This window comes from Bos taurus, chromosome 2 (assembly GCF_002263795.3).
Source record: "Bos taurus isolate L1 Dominette 01449 registration number 42190680 breed Hereford chromosome 2, ARS-UCD2.0, whole genome shotgun sequence".
In the NCBI taxonomy this organism is placed as follows: Eukaryota; Metazoa; Chordata; class Mammalia; order Artiodactyla; family Bovidae; genus Bos; species Bos taurus.
The window spans coordinates 120,609,849-120,622,461 of NC_037329.1; the positions used below are offsets into that span (position 1 = coordinate 120,609,849).

Consider the following 12,613-nt stretch of genomic DNA (forward strand, 5'->3'; position numbering starts at 1 on the left):
CCTTTTTACTGATGCCCACTTGGCATCTGATCAAGCATATTTATGCAAGTATGCTAAATAAGGTACAAAGATGAACAGACAGGGCTCTAGCCGTAAAGGGCCTTGAGTCTGGACAAGAACTAACCCTGCAAGCAATTACAAGCCCATTCAGGAAATGCTAAGCAGGAGTTTCTACAAAATGCAGCCGGAGAAGTACAAAACCTGCCTGGGGCAATCAGGAAGAGGTGACACAGATGAGTGATAAGTAAAGAGTAGAAACGGGTATTGGAGAAGGAAATGGCAACCCACTCCAGTGTTCTTGCCTGGAGAATCCCAGGGATGGGGGAGCTTCGTGGGCTTCCGTCTACGGGGTCGCACAGAGTCAGACATGACTAAAGCGACTTAGCAGTAGCAGCAGAAACAGGTAAGAGGCAAAGAGGCTGGGAGAAGGGTGTTCCATGCTGAAGGAACAGCCTGGACAACAGAGTGATAATGGAGCACATGGAATCATTGGGGAATATGAGCAGAGTAGTTCAGTTCAGATGGAGCACGATACATACCCTGGGAAAAGCCAGAAATGGGGCTATGAAGGCAGAGGGGTTCTGACTTGGATCCTGTAGGCAGTGGGAAACTGCCAAAGAATTTAGATTTTGAGCAGGGCTGTGATAAAGTTGGAGGGGGTGGGATGAGGCAGGGAAAAGTTTAGGGGGGTTATCAAGAGATGAGGCCTAAACTACAAAGTGAGGTTCCAGAAGAGCACGTGTGTGCGTGCTAAGTCCCTTCAGTTGTGTCTGGCTCTGCGACCCTATGGACTGTAGCCCTCCAGACTCCTCTGTCCATGGGGATTCTCCAGGCAAGAATACTGAAGTGGGTTGCCATGCCCTCCTCCAGAGGATCTTCCTGACCCAGGGATTTAACCCTTATCTCTTATGTCTCCTGCACCCTGAAGGATAATTTAAGGAGGCTGAATTTACAGAACTTGTGGTGCCCAGGTGTGGGAGAGAAAGTGAGGATTCCCAGGTTTCTGACTTAGAGGGCTGGGTAGATGATGGTAGTGTTGTTCATGAAAGTGGAGGACACAGGAGGGGCAGGATTGGGGCAAGGACCAGGAATTTGCAGATGAAATGAGCCGTTCTCTTGCATACAGCAAGGATAGAATACCAAATGAGTGAAAACAACCAGATGAGGGCCCTAGGGGGCAGCTGAGCCTGCTGTGAGAATAGAGGTCCCACCCCCACCCCCAGACCCTCACCGTGGTGGCCTGTGAGGCCCCCAGAGTGAGCTCCTCCAGCAGGTCTCGGGTGCTGAAACCCTCCTCCACCATCACAAAGTCCGTTTCTCTCAGGTAGCCAGCCATGCCGAGGGGGAGGACCCGATGGGCTGGATGGAGTTGCCGCTGCCTCCGGCCGCCTTAGAAAGTATGCAATACACTGCGGGAGGAGAGTGAGGGACGGCTGGGGGACTGGCCTCAGCTGCGCCCCTCCCCTCCCCAAGCCAGGGCACCCAGTCCTGTCACACCCTGCCCCCAGCACAAGCCTGGGGAGCTTAGGCTCACTGAGGAAAGTGAGGACGATCAGGACTTCTGGCCTGGGACAAGGTATTATATGCCTAGATGTCATTGCCTCTCCGAGCCTCAGTTTCCCCATCTGTAAAATGGATAAATTGCTTTGGTGATCCTTTCCAGTTCTGAAATTAGGGTTTTGGTTAAAAGGGAAAGAATGAGAGGGAAAGGGCAGAACAATCGAGGGGAGAAGTTTCCAGGTGCCCCCCCCTATCGTGACCACGCCCAGTTAAAGTGGCCGCAGGTGGCTCCACCAAGGAGTCTCAGCTCTCTCTCTGACCCTGGATATGCCCGACCCCCTCTCAGAGTCTACTTTCACCGTTTGTAAAGTCGGGGGCGGGCTGGTCCTGATGTGCTAGGATTCTAAGCATGCATAGGAGCTCCACATGGTGGGTGGGGGCCGCGGACTGAGATTCTGTCCTGGTGAGCCCTCCTGAGTGCACAGCCGAGGTCCCGCCCCCACAAAACCCCCTTACCAAGCCCCGTGCTCCTTCGCGGGGGCCAGAGCCAGGCGCGCTGCTAGGGGGGGTCGCCGGTGACCTCGAAACCTGTGCAACACCCCGAGGAGTGGCAGTTGCGGAGCCGAGGCCCCTGCTGAGAGGAGGCAAGAGTAGCCAGAGAGCAGGTCAGCATCGGAGCCGAGAGCGCCCGCTCCCGAGGCTCCCCGAGGGTCTCCCCGCACTCGCCTTAAAACGCATTTACACGGCTTCGGCCCATAGGTCTCCCCAGCGAGTGAATCGGATCCTCCGCGCCTCCGCTCGCTCGCTCCCCCCGGCTCGGGCCCCGCGGCCTGCGCCCCGCCCGCCCAGCAGCTACCGACCCCCCACGCCCCGCCTTCCACCCGCCACCCACTTATATAAGCCCCGCCCAGACCCCGCCCCTGGCACACAAGCCCCGCCTCCACTCGGCGGCCCCTCCGTAGCCCTGGCAACTGGGTGCCGCCATCCCATTGGTCGATTCCGACATAAAGCCTTCAACTCTGCTAGCCAGCTCCGCAAACCTGAGCCTCAGTCCCAGGGAGACCCCTGCGCGACTCGCCTACGCTGGTAAATCGGTATTGCAGGACCGCCAACTCAGAATCCTGAGTGCCTACGCCATGGGACCCTTAGCTCCTGGATCTTGGGTCTTAGAGAATGTGCAGAAAGCCAGGAGATTTACTATTCGCTGAGAAGCCTTTGCTGACGGTGTCTCTCCTCTGATCTGGTGAACTGCCCACTCGTCCCTGGAAGCCCAGGCCAAATGTCATCTCCTTGTATTACTTTTCTCATCAAGTCCTTTTCATTTGTCTCTTCCAGCATCCTCCAACTCAAAACCCAGATGAAATGTCTTCAACGATGCTTCTTGTCATATTCTCAGCTCAGGGCAATACCTCCCTGCATCCCATCTTCTGAATCGGGCAAACTTCTACTCACTTCTCAAGTAAAATGTGTCCCCCCCTCTCCAAGAAGCGTTCTCTGACTTTCTCAAAAGAGCTTCTTCTTTTATATCTAATGAACTCCTGCTCCTGCGCATCCATCAAAGCCCAGTATGTCACCTCCCCCATTGAGCCTACCAAGACTTTCCTAGCTTGGAGAAGCAACGGAACTCACAGTACTTACCTCTGGGTGGACTCCTTCCTTTTTCCGCTTTTGTTTCCTCATCTCATAACATGATATTCCTGTTGTTGTTTTACACTTCTTGTTTGGTTACACTTCCCGGTTGGTTTGAGAGCTCCCAAGGGCAGGAACTGAGTGCCTGCCTCCTCAGAGTGCCCAGCACTGGGCATAAACAAGAGTGCTGAGGAAGATTCAATATCTCTGCTATTCAAAATCGAACTGAAACGTTCATCTGAAACTGTAATTGTACTAGAACAGCCAAGACATTCTTGAAAAAAGAAGAGGATGTCTTCTACAAGATAGCAAAGTATTTTATAAAGGAAATGGCAACCCACTCCAGTATTCTTGCCTGGAGAATCCCATGGACAGAGGAGCCTGGTGGGCTACAGTCCACGGGGTCGCAAAGAGTCGGACACGACTGAGCGACTTCACACACACACATGGTCTTTAAAACAGCATGGTGCTGGTGCAGGAAAAGGCAGTGGTAGAACAGAATAGAGTTTAGAACAGTCTTGTGCATGTTGGAGAATTTGGTACACAGTGAAGGCAGCATGTCAAATAAATCAGTGTGGCCAAAGAGCTTTTGGTCTGACATATGTGTTCACATCCCGTTGTCAGGCTATAGGCTTCTTGAAAGTCAGAGGCAATTCTTTTTTTATATACATGAACTTTTTTTGTATTGGGATATATTCAATTAACAAACCATGTTGTGATAATTCCAGGTGAATAGTACAGGGACTCAGCCTTACCTATACATGTATCCATTCTCTCCCAAACTCCCTTCCCATCCAGGCTGCCACATAACATTGAGCAAGGGTTCCATGTGCTACCCAGTAGGTCCTTGTTGGTTATCCATTTTAAATATAGCAGTTTGTACATGTCCATCCCAAACTCTCTAACTACCCCTTCCCCATTTTTTTCACCCTGGCAACCATAAGTTTGTTCTCTAAGTCTGTGAGTCTCTTTCTGGTTTATAACTAAGTTCATTTGTATCATTTCTTTTTAGATCCCACATATAAGGGATGCCCTTTGACATTTCTCCTTCTCTGATTTACTTCACTCAGTATAACGATCTCCCAATCCATGCGTGTTGCTGCAAATGGTATTATTTCATTCTTTTTAATGGTTGAGTAATACTCTATTGTGTATATCTTCTTTATCTATTCCTCCATCAGTGGACTTTTAGGTTGCTTCCTTGTCTGAAAGTCAGAGGCACTTCTTGTTCTGCATCAGTATCTCCCTAGGGCACCCTGCACAACCTAATCAAAGCATCCTTAGCACACAGATGGTATAGAACCTTGAAGTCTGGAAGAACCATTTTCTGCTCCCCACCTAGCGTAGCTGCATAACTGATGGATGTCCTTGGTTGGACCATCCTGCTGAGACCAGGGTCACGTCTGCCTGGTTTGATTTCCCCCTGTGAACTGAGAGCATCCAGATTAATGATTTCTGTGTGCCTTTCTGCCTGGAACACTCGTGCTTTCTATACTAGGAACAGCCTTTCAGAAAGCAGTCACTTTTACCAGAGGGGTCATTTGGCAGATCCATTCTGAGACATCTGTAGCCATTTGCACCGTAGTATGAATTAGTGACTGAAATCCTCCTAAGAATAAGCATCTACTGACTCGGAAGGAGTAGACCAAGATGGCCATGGCAGAAACCTCAAAGGGAGCCCTCAAGAAAAGATGACAGTAAGAGGAGGGAGGGGCACCCAAACGAACTGTCTTTACTTTTTAAAAAATCATTGTTGAGCTGGCTTTATGATGCCATAGTCTAAGTTTGCCTCACTAGCTCTTTTCATCACCTGATATAGTGTAGGCATGTAACAGACATATTCAATGTGCTAACTGAATGAACCAATAAAGATAAAAAGAAACAAACCATAATCCAGTCTGTCCATTTGAAAACTGTTAAGGGTTGGTAGTCAGAGCAGAAAAACCATCTCCTGAACTGGATACAAATACACTGTGGATTTATCTTTTACCCTACTGGGTATATGATGTCACTGAATCACCATGACAACCCTATGTCATAAGGCTATAATTGTCCCCATTTTACAGATAAAGAATCTGAGATTCAGAGAAGTCAGTAACTTACTCGGGGTCACACAGCAAGTCAGGGTGGACCCTAGGCTTAAACCCATCTGACCTGACCCTTCACCTTCATGCTTAACTGCCAACCAGTGGCTGAGCATTCAGGCCCCAGCTCAAAAAATGTCAGCCAGTCATGCTGCTGGCATCCAGGCTGAGATCTGGTGGCTCTTCTCCTGCTAGTCTCTATGCACTGTTATCAATGCGCACTGTTATCAATGCACTCTGTGCAGAGCCCTCAAAAACATATTGCCGAAGCAGGACAAAGAGACTTTGATCATTGTATAAGTCAATTTCAGCCTGTTCTGCTTAAATCAGTCATAATTGTATTCACAAACACTCAATAATAAAAATGCCTTATGTGTGCCTATGGAACAACAGACTGGTTCCAAATAGGAAAAGGAGTACATCAAGGCTGTTTATTGTCACCCTGCTTATTTAACTTATATGCAGAGTACATCATGAGAAATGCTGGGCTGGAAGAAGCACAAGCTGGAATCAAGATTGCCAGGAGAAATCTCAATAACCTCAGATATGCAGATACCACCACCCTGTGGCAGAAAGTGAAGAGGAACTAAAGAGCCTCTTGATGAAAGTGGAAGAGAAGAGTGAAAAAGTTGGCTTAAAGCTCAACATTCAGAAAACTAAGATCATGGCATCTGGTCCCATCACTTCATGGCAAATAGGTGGGGAAACAGTGGAAACAGTGTCAGACTTTATTTCTTTGGGCTCCAAAATCACTGCAGACAGTGATTGCAGCCATGAAATTAAAAGACGCTTACTCCTTGGAAGGAAAGTTATGAGCAACCTAGACAGCATACTAAAAAGCAGAGACATTACTTTGCCAACAAAGGTCCGTCTAGTCAAGGCTATGGTTTTTCCAGTAGTCATGCATGGATGTGAGAGTTGGACTGTGAAGAAGGCTGAGTGCCAAAGAATTGATGCTTTTGAACTGTGATGCTGGAGAAGACTCTTGCGAGTCCCTTGGACTGCAAGGAGATCCAACCAGTCTATTCTAAAGGAGGTCAGTCCTGGGTGTTCTTTGGAAGGACTGATGCTGAAGCTGAAACTCCAATACTTTGGCCACCTCATAAGAAGAGCTGACTCATTGGAAAAGACCCTGATGCTGGGAGAGATTGGGGCAGGAGGAGAAGGGGACAACAGAGTTGGTGATGGACAGAGAGGCCTGGCGTGCTGCGATTCATGGGGTCGCAAAGAATCTTACACGACTGAGAGACTGAACTGATGTATGCCTAGAACTGAAGAGTTTGTAAAATACTTTCCTGTTCATCATTTTATTTGGGCTTCCCAGTATTTTATGGGATTTGATATCAGATAAATTTAGGTTTGGCTGAGGAAAACAGAAATGTCAAATGCAATAGAACCATGAACAAACAGGTTTACTCTACTATGCATGAAGTACTGCCTATGAAGTAGGCAGTCCAAATCTGGTATGGAAGCTCCACAAGGTCATCAGGAATGAAAGTGCCTCCTTTCTTTCAGTTCTACCTGGCTTCTAACCTCATGGTTCAAAATGGCTGCAAGAGCTCCAGCCACATTTGTAGGACTCCTATTTAACCAGTATACATGAATGTAACCAAATCATTCATGGCCAGTGTCCTTTCTGGTTGATCAGTGCCCATCTTTATATTGATTGTTAAATATTTTAAACACCAACCCTGCACATTCCAGGCAGGAGGAAGCAGCCACCCCCAAATTCTACACATGCTAATTTTCCAAGGGTTGCCATAACAAAGTACCAAACTCTGGGTGGCTTAAAACAACAGATATTTATTGTCTCACAGTTCTGGAGGCTAGAATTCCAAAATCAAACTATTGGCAGCACCACGCTCTGTCTGCTAATTCTAAGGAAGAATCCTTCCTGCCCCTTCTGTTAATAGCTTCTGCTGTCCACAGTCAATCCTTAGTGTTTATTGGCTTATAGATGCATCGCTCAGGTCACATGGCTATCTTCTTCTCCCTGTGTCTTCATATCATTCTCCCTGTGAACATGTCGGTCTCTGTGACCAAATTACCCCTTTTAATAAGGACTCCAGTCATATTAGATTGCAGCCCACCCAAACGACCTCATTAATACTAGATCACCTGTGTAAAGACCTTATTTCTTTTTTTTTTTAAAGACCTTATTTCAAAATAGAATATGAAATAAGAAATTTCATAATATGAATATGTAAAGACCTTATTTCAAAACAGAATATGGTATCATATTCTGTGATCCTGAGGATTAGAACTTTAACTTATCTTTTGTGGGGACACAATTCAAACCATACCAGCACTCCAATATTTCTTGTAATATTGTTGGCAAAATATAGATACAGGGTGCCACCTAGCTGCAAAGGAGGCGGGAAGGTCTAGTTTTTAGTTGGGTACATTGTTGCTTTCTCCCACTCCCATTAAAGTCAAGATACTAAAGAAGAAAGGGAGACTGGATATTGGATGGAGCCTGGCAATCTCTGCCACAAGTAGGAAAGGTTATTTTCTCCTTTTACAGATACACCAGCTCAGAATAACTATGGGATTTGCAGGGAAGTAAATAAACATATATTGAGCACCAATTGTGTGACAGACACCCTGCTGAATACATGTCACATTTAATCTTTAGACAACCCTGCAAGACAGGCATTGTTAGTCCCATATTACAGATGAGAAAAGTGTGATTAAATCCATTGTCTGGTGAGTACAGAGCTGAGACTTAATTCTGCCCTGACTGATATTATGTCTGTGAGACGGACCCCAGGAATGGGGCATGAATGCTGAAAACAAAGGATTCTGAGACCAAGCCAAGGGCAAACAGCAGGAGCCTCAGAGAGGCTGGAACTCAGAGTCAGACACAAGGTGAATTGGCAGAAAAGGCACCAACCCCAAGTTAGCACTGCAAACTCCCCAAAGGCATTAGTGAGATGGAGACCCTTAAGAAACTAGAAGCGAAAAGCTCAAAGCAGCCATAGGCATTGTTAGGTCAAAGATGTATTCACATTAAGATGGAAAGTAACAGGACTTCCCTGGTGGTCCAGTGGTTAAGAACCCACCTTCCAAATGTAGGGGGATATAGGTTTGAGGAACTAAGACCCTAAAGCCCATAGGGCAACTAAGCCCTTGCACTACAGCTAAGACCTGACACTGCCAAGTAAATAAATAAAGAAAATGCTATTTTGAAAAGACAGAAACTAACAGTAACCACCATTTATTGACCATCTTCTGTGCTCCAATAATAACGATAGTAGCTTTATTATCAGTTCAGTTCAGTTCAGTTCAGTCACTCAGTCGTGTCCGACTCTTTGTGACCCCATGAATTGCAGCACGCCAGGCCTCCCTGTCCATCACAAACTCCTGGAGTTCACCCAAACTCATGTGCATCGAGTCGGTGATGCATTCCAGGCATCTCATCCTCTGTTGTCCCCTTCTCCTCCTGCCCCCAATCCCTCCCAGCATCAGTCTTTTCCAATGAGTCAACTCTTCACATGAGGTGGCCAAAGTATTGGAGTTTCAGCTTCAGCATCAGTCCTTCCAATGAACACCCAGGACCAATCTCCTTTAGAATGGACTGGCTGGATCTCCTTGCAGTCCAAGGGACTCGCAAGAGTCTTCTCCAACACCACAGTTCAAAAGCATCAATTCTTTGTCACTCAGCTTTCTTCACGGTCCAACTCTCATATCCATACATGACTACTGGAAAAACCATAGCCTTGACTAGACGGACCTTTGTTGGCAAAGTAATGTCTCTGCCTTTGAATATGCTATCTAGGTTGGTCATAACTTTCCTTCCAAGGAGTAAGTGTCTTTTAATTTCATGGCTGCAATCACTATCTACAGTGATTTTGGAGCCCAAAGAAATAAAGTCTGACACTGTTTCCACTGTTTCCCCACCTATTTGCCATGAAGTGATGGGACCAGATGCCATGATCTTAGTTTTCTGAATGTTGAGCTTTAAGCCAACTTTTTCACTCTCCTCTTTCACTTTCATCAAGAGGCTCTTTAGTTCCTCTTCACTTTCTGCCACAGGGTGGTGGTATCTGCATATCTGAGGATATTGAGATTTCTCCTGGCAACCTTGATTCCAGCTTGTGCTTCTTCCAGCCCAGCATTTCTCATGATGTACTCTGCATATAAGTTAAATAAGCAGGGTGACAATATACAGCCTTGACGTACTCCTTTTCCTATTTGGAACCAGTCTGTTGTTCCATGTCCAGTTCTAACTGTTGCTTCCTGACCTGCATATAGGTTTCTCAAGAGGCAGGTCAGGTGGTCTGGTATTCCTATCTCTTTCAGAATTTTCCACAGTTTGTTGAGGAGCTCCACCTGTGGCAAAGGTCATGAGGGAGGAGGCTCGGCATACGCAAAGGCGGGATCAAGCCTCAGGAGTCCCCCTGGAAATTCTCGAGCATCTACCCCCAAAACCAGAGTCTGCCTACTTTCTGCTCTCACCTACACCTCTGACTTTATGGGGGGCTGTCCCCCACTACCTCTCTCTGAAAAAAGAGTTAGCTTACAGCTCCAGTTAATAATTCCTGGGTGTGACAGTGTTTCAACCTACAAACTCCTTTGGAAGTCCTCTAGCCTGCCTGAATAGGTTTTTCCGGCCACATGTGGTTGTTCAGAGCCTCCCAACTGTGAGAGGCAGGAGATGTTCTAAACTGTCTAAATACAGATTCCTTTGAGCAGCTAAAAGATTGATTAGAAATTGTATTGGTGAAGGGTTTTTCACTTGTTGGACCAATGTTTGCTGCTAAGTTTCCATATCCCTTACCTGCTGTGTCCCTGGCAGTGTATTGATTAATATGATTGGTGTAAGTAGTAGCTCTAATGTTTGTAACCTTGGACCCTTGAGTTAATTCTTTTTCTTGTTATAGCCCACCACACCTTTGCCCTATAGGAATGCAACTTTATCTAATGCTTTTGGAGGGTGGCGCCTGACTAATCACCTTTAGAGAAAAATAAGTTTTCTGAAGAAAGGGTCTTAAAATGTTAACAGGCCTCCAGGCCAGAAGATGATGCAAATCACCTAAACTTTTGCATATGATAAGTTTGCAGGAAGAAAGCCTGGCTTGCTGCCTGACTCTACCCCTTCCCCCATTATCCTCTATGCATAACTTAAGGTATAAAAACTACTTTGGAAAATAAAGTACGTCCTTTTGTTCACCGAAATTTGGTCTCCCCATGTTGTTCTTCCTTTCGCCTTCTGGCTGAATTTTTCCTCTGAGGTGGGGAAGCTCGTCAAGCCTACTAATTTTGCCTGGGCTTCTAAGATCTGACTGGGGAGGCCTTAGTGTCTCCTCTCCTTCGGGAGAACGGGAGGACGCCTGCGGCCTTCGTAGGTGACGTAAATTCCCTGCTTTGGAATTTTGTTCAGCCTCTTTTCTTCACTGAATTTCTTCGCTGAGCTATCCTTATTTCACCACTCTTTATATCCTTAATTAACGTTTAATTAAGCAGTTGTTTCCTGATCCTCGCCAACGCCGTCCCCGCTTCGAATTCCCTGAATCCACCGGGGCTGGACCCCAGCAATCCACACAGTCAAAGGCTTTGGCATAGTCAATAAAGCAGAAATAGATGTTTTTCTGGAACTCTCTTGCTTTTTGATGATCCAGCAGATTTTGGGAATTTGATCTGGTTCCTCTGCCATTTCTAAAACCAGCTTGAACATCTGGAAGTTCACGGTTCACATATTGCTGAAGCCTGGCTTGGAGAATTTTGAGCATTACTTTACTAGTGTGTGAGATGAGTGCAATTGTGCGGTAGTTTGAGCATTCTTTGGCATTGCCTTTCTTTGGGATTGGAATGAAAACTGACCTTTTCCAGTCCTGTGGCCACTGCTGAGTATTCCAAATTTGCTGGCATATTGAGTGCAGCACTTTCACAGCATCATCTTAAAGGATTTGAAATAGCTCAACTGGGATTCCATCACTTCCACTAGCTTTGTTCGTAGTGATGCTTTCTAAGGCCCACTTGACTTCACATTCCAGGATGTCTGGCTCTAGGTGAGTGATCACACCATCATGATTATCTTGGTCATGAAGATCTTTTTTGTACAGTTCTTCCGTGTATTCTTGCCACCTCTTCTTAATATCTTCTGCTTCTGTTAGGTCTATACCATTTCTGTCCTTTCTCGAGCCCATCTTTGCATGAAGTATTCCTTTGGTATCTCTAATTTTCTTGAAGAGATCTCTAGTCTTTCCCATTCTGTTGTTTTCCTCTATTTCTTTGCATTGACCACTGAGGAAGGCTTTCTTATCTCTCCTTGCTATTCTCTGGAACTCTACATTCAGATGCTTATATCTTTCCTTTTCTCCTTTGCTTTTTGCTTCTCTTCTTTTCACAGCTATTTGTAAGGCCTCCCCAGACAGCCATTTTGCTTTTTTGCATTTCTTTTTCTTGGGGATGGTCTTCATCCCTGTCTTCTGTACAATGTCACGAACCTCCCTCCATAGTTCATCAGGCACTCTATCAGATCTAGTCCCTTAAATCTATTTCTCACTTCTACTGTACAATCATAAGGAATTTGATTTAGGTCATACCTGAATGGTCTAGTGGTTTTCCATACTTTTTTCAATTTAAGTCTGAATTTGGCAATAAGGAGTTCATGATCTGAGCCACAGTCAGCTCCCGGTCTTGTTTTTGCTGACTTTATAGAACTTCTCCATCTTTGGCTGCAAGAATATAATCAATGTGATTTCAGTGTTGATCATCTGGTGATGTCCATGTGTAGAGTCTTCTTTTGTGTTGTTGGAAGAGGGTGTTTGCTATGACCAGTGCATTTTCTTGGCAAAACTCTATTAGTCTTTGCGCTGCTTCATTCCATATTCCAAGGCCAAATTTGCCTGTTACCCCAGGTGTTTCTTGACTTCCTACTTTTGCATTCCAGTCCCCTATAATGAAAAGGACATCTTTTTTGGGTGTTAGTTCTAACAGGTCTTGGAGGTCTTCATAGAACCGTTCAACTTCAGCTTCTTCAGCATTAGTGGTTGGGGCATAGACTTGGATTACTGTGATATTGAATGGTTTGCCTTGGAAACGAACAGAGATCATTCTGTCGTTTTTGAGATTGCATCCAAGTACTGCATTTCGGACTCTTTTGTTGACCATGATGGCTACTCCATTTCTTCTAAGGGATTCCTGCCTGCAGTAGTAGATATAATGGTCATCTGAGTTAAATTCACCCCTTCCAGTCCATTTTAGTTCACTGATTCCTAGAATGTCGACGTTCACTCTTGCCATCTCCTGTTTGCCTGCTTGCCACTTCCAATTTGCCTTGATTCATGGACCTAACATTCCAGGTTCCTATGCAATATTGCTCTTTACAGCATCGGAACTTGCCTCTATCTATCACCAGTCACATCCACAACTGGGTATTGTTTTTGCTTTGGCTC

General features: G+C 45.8%; 1 protein-coding gene and 1 long non-coding RNA gene across 7 annotated transcripts in view; one reads left to right on the forward strand and one right to left on the reverse strand.

Annotated features, from left to right (window-relative positions):
• The window catches only part of AZIN2 (antizyme inhibitor 2), a 49,658-nt gene extending 44,548 nt beyond the window's left edge, over nt 1-5,110 (reverse strand). The window contains 5 exon segments of one of the 6 annotated variants that reach the window (NM_001038510.3): nt 1,232-1,409; nt 1,535-1,625; nt 2,017-2,134; nt 3,139-3,316; nt 5,017-5,110. In NM_001038510.3, coding sequence (NP_001033599.2) covers nt 1,232-1,336 — 105 coding nt within the window. In that variant the 5' untranslated portion in view covers nt 1,337-1,409; nt 1,535-1,625; nt 2,017-2,134; nt 3,139-3,316; nt 5,017-5,110. 6 annotated transcript variants of the gene reach the window in all.
• Nucleotides 2,429-3,213, forward strand: LOC112443187 (uncharacterized). Its single transcript, XR_003031508.2, has 2 exons — nt 2,429-2,743; nt 2,836-3,213. It is a non-coding gene; the product is annotated as an uncharacterized lncRNA (long non-coding RNA).
• Nucleotides 5,111-12,613: the final 7,503 nt, after the last annotated feature.